Source organism: Carlito syrichta, unplaced genomic scaffold (assembly GCF_000164805.1).
Source record: "Carlito syrichta isolate Samal-C Ts95f unplaced genomic scaffold, Tarsius_syrichta-2.0.1 Scaffold303137, whole genome shotgun sequence".
In the NCBI taxonomy this organism is placed as follows: domain Eukaryota; kingdom Metazoa; phylum Chordata; class Mammalia; order Primates; family Tarsiidae; genus Carlito; species Carlito syrichta.
In genome coordinates, this window is record NW_007247233.1 from 354885 (window position 1) to 356825 (window position 1941).

General features: G+C 63.9%; 1 protein-coding gene across 1 annotated transcript in view; it reads right to left on the reverse strand.

Moving 5' to 3' along the window:
* The window catches only part of T (T brachyury transcription factor), a gene marked incomplete at its 5' end in the record, with an annotated part of 8758 nt that extends 6819 nt beyond the window's left edge, over positions 1–1939 (reverse strand). Inside the window, 3 exons of the mRNA XM_008057827.1 lie at positions 369–503; positions 1109–1373; positions 1788–1939. Of these exons, the coding sequence (XP_008056018.1) occupies positions 369–503; positions 1109–1373; positions 1788–1939 (552 nt within the window). The remainder of the gene's footprint in view (positions 1–368; positions 504–1108; positions 1374–1787) is intronic.
* Positions 1940–1941: the final 2 nt, after the last annotated feature.

The following is a 1941-nucleotide window of genomic DNA, read 5'->3' on the forward strand; positions in this document are numbered from 1 at the left end:
CCCCTTTCCCTCTTCCATCCCCCCCTCCTCCTATCCCCCCCACACACTTCCTCCTCCTTAGATTCCCTCTCACTTGCTCCTTTGAGCCCTCACACTCCCCCCTCTCACCTCCCCTCCCTCTTGGTCCCTCTCACTTCCCTCACCTATTCATTCTGATAGGCCAAAAAAGCACCGCTTTCCCTTTCACCTCCCCTCTTATCCCCCACCTCCCCCTCCTTAAGGCCCCCTCTCTCCCCCTTCTCACTCCCCACTTTGGTCCCTCTCACCTCCCCCTCTAGGTTTCTCACGCCCCCTCCAGGTCCCTCCTCAGCCCCACCTTGGACTCTCTCACACACCCCCTCCCAGTCCCTCTCACCTCCCACCCTCACCTCCTCGTTCTGATAGGCCGTCACAGCTATGAACTGGGTCTCAGGAAAGCAGTGGCTGGTGATCATGCGCTGGGGACCCCCCACTCTCACGATGTGGATCCGGGGCTCGTACTTATGCAAGGAGTTCAACATGATCTGAAGGAGACAGAGAGGGTCGCTGGCCATCACCTCCTGCGTTAGAACAGCTCAACATCTCTTTGCCCCACAGTGCAGGAGAAAATCACATCCAGGAGAGAACTCCATGCTCATCTCCCCAGAGTGTCCGCCCTGGGGGAAGAGGTGGCTCCAGGGGCGAGCTTCCCGGGTTTCACGCTGGCTCCACACGTTACAAGCCCAGCACAAACCGGGGATGGCTACAGACATCTCTAGATGCTTGGGCTTGTCTGCAACTTGTGGGACTCGAGGTCTTCCAGGAACAATCCCCGACTGAAGAACTTTCCTTAGATGAGGGCAGCTTTACAGGTCAGCTGGGCCTGCAGGCGTCCAGCGTTAAGGCAGGCATTCACCAGCAAGGCTGATGCCTCCGCTCCTTCCTGGAGCGTTCAGGGGTGGACACAGATGGGCCCGACCTTCGATGGCGAGTGCTCCCGGGGACAGACAGTCGGAACGGAGAAGGGGCTGCGGCTTCTAGGGGCAGGGGTCACCTCTGTCCACGCAGCGTCCCTTCCAGGGCCCCGGACACTAGGCCCAGGAATGCAGCATCCCCCACCTGATAACCCTCCGCCCTGCCCCCCACCTACCTGGCCTCCTCCGTTGAGCTTGTTGGTGAGCTTGACTTTGCTGAAGGATACGGGCGCCTTCATCCAGTGGGCCCCGAAGTTGGGCGAGTCGGGGTGGATGTACACGCAGCTGGGCGCCTGCGGCTCGGGCTTGCCCCCGGGAACCCACTCCCCGTTAACGTACTTCCAGCGGTGGTTGTCGGCCGCCACGAAGTCCAGCAGGAAGGAGTACATGGCGTTGGGGTCCAGGCCCGACACGTTAACCTTCAGCACCGGGAACATCCTCCTGGGAAAGGTGGGGCGCGGCGGGGAGACCCGGATCCCGTCGGTCAGGCGGGACGCAGACAGCCTGGCGCGGAGGCGACGAGGAGCCCCCTGGGGACGCCCAAGGTGGCCCCAGGCGCCCTCAGAGATCCCAGACCCTGGCGGCCTCCATCTGCTCACCGCCTCGGGAGGCAGCCGGGAGAACCCGGCGAAGGGTTTCGGCTCCGGAGGCCCACCCCGGCCGAGACACACGTGGACCGAGACCCAGGGCTCAGTCGTCCATCCCCAAGCTTCGGTGGGGACAGCCCCAGAGAGCGCCGGCTTGGAACCCAGTAGGGGCGACGGACGCAGGAGCAGACACCCAGGAAGCCCTCCTGGGGGGGAGAAGAACTCTGTCCGCGAGGAGGCCCGCGCCGCGCCGCGCGCACCCACGCACCTGCCGTTCTTGGTGACGATCATCTCGTTGGTGAGCTCCTTGAAGCGCAGCCACAGCTCGCCGTCCTCCAGCCCCACGCGCAGCTCGCGCTCCGTGGGGTCGCCCTTCTCGCTGCCCGCCCGCAGCTCGCTCTCCACGGCGCTCAGCAGGTGGT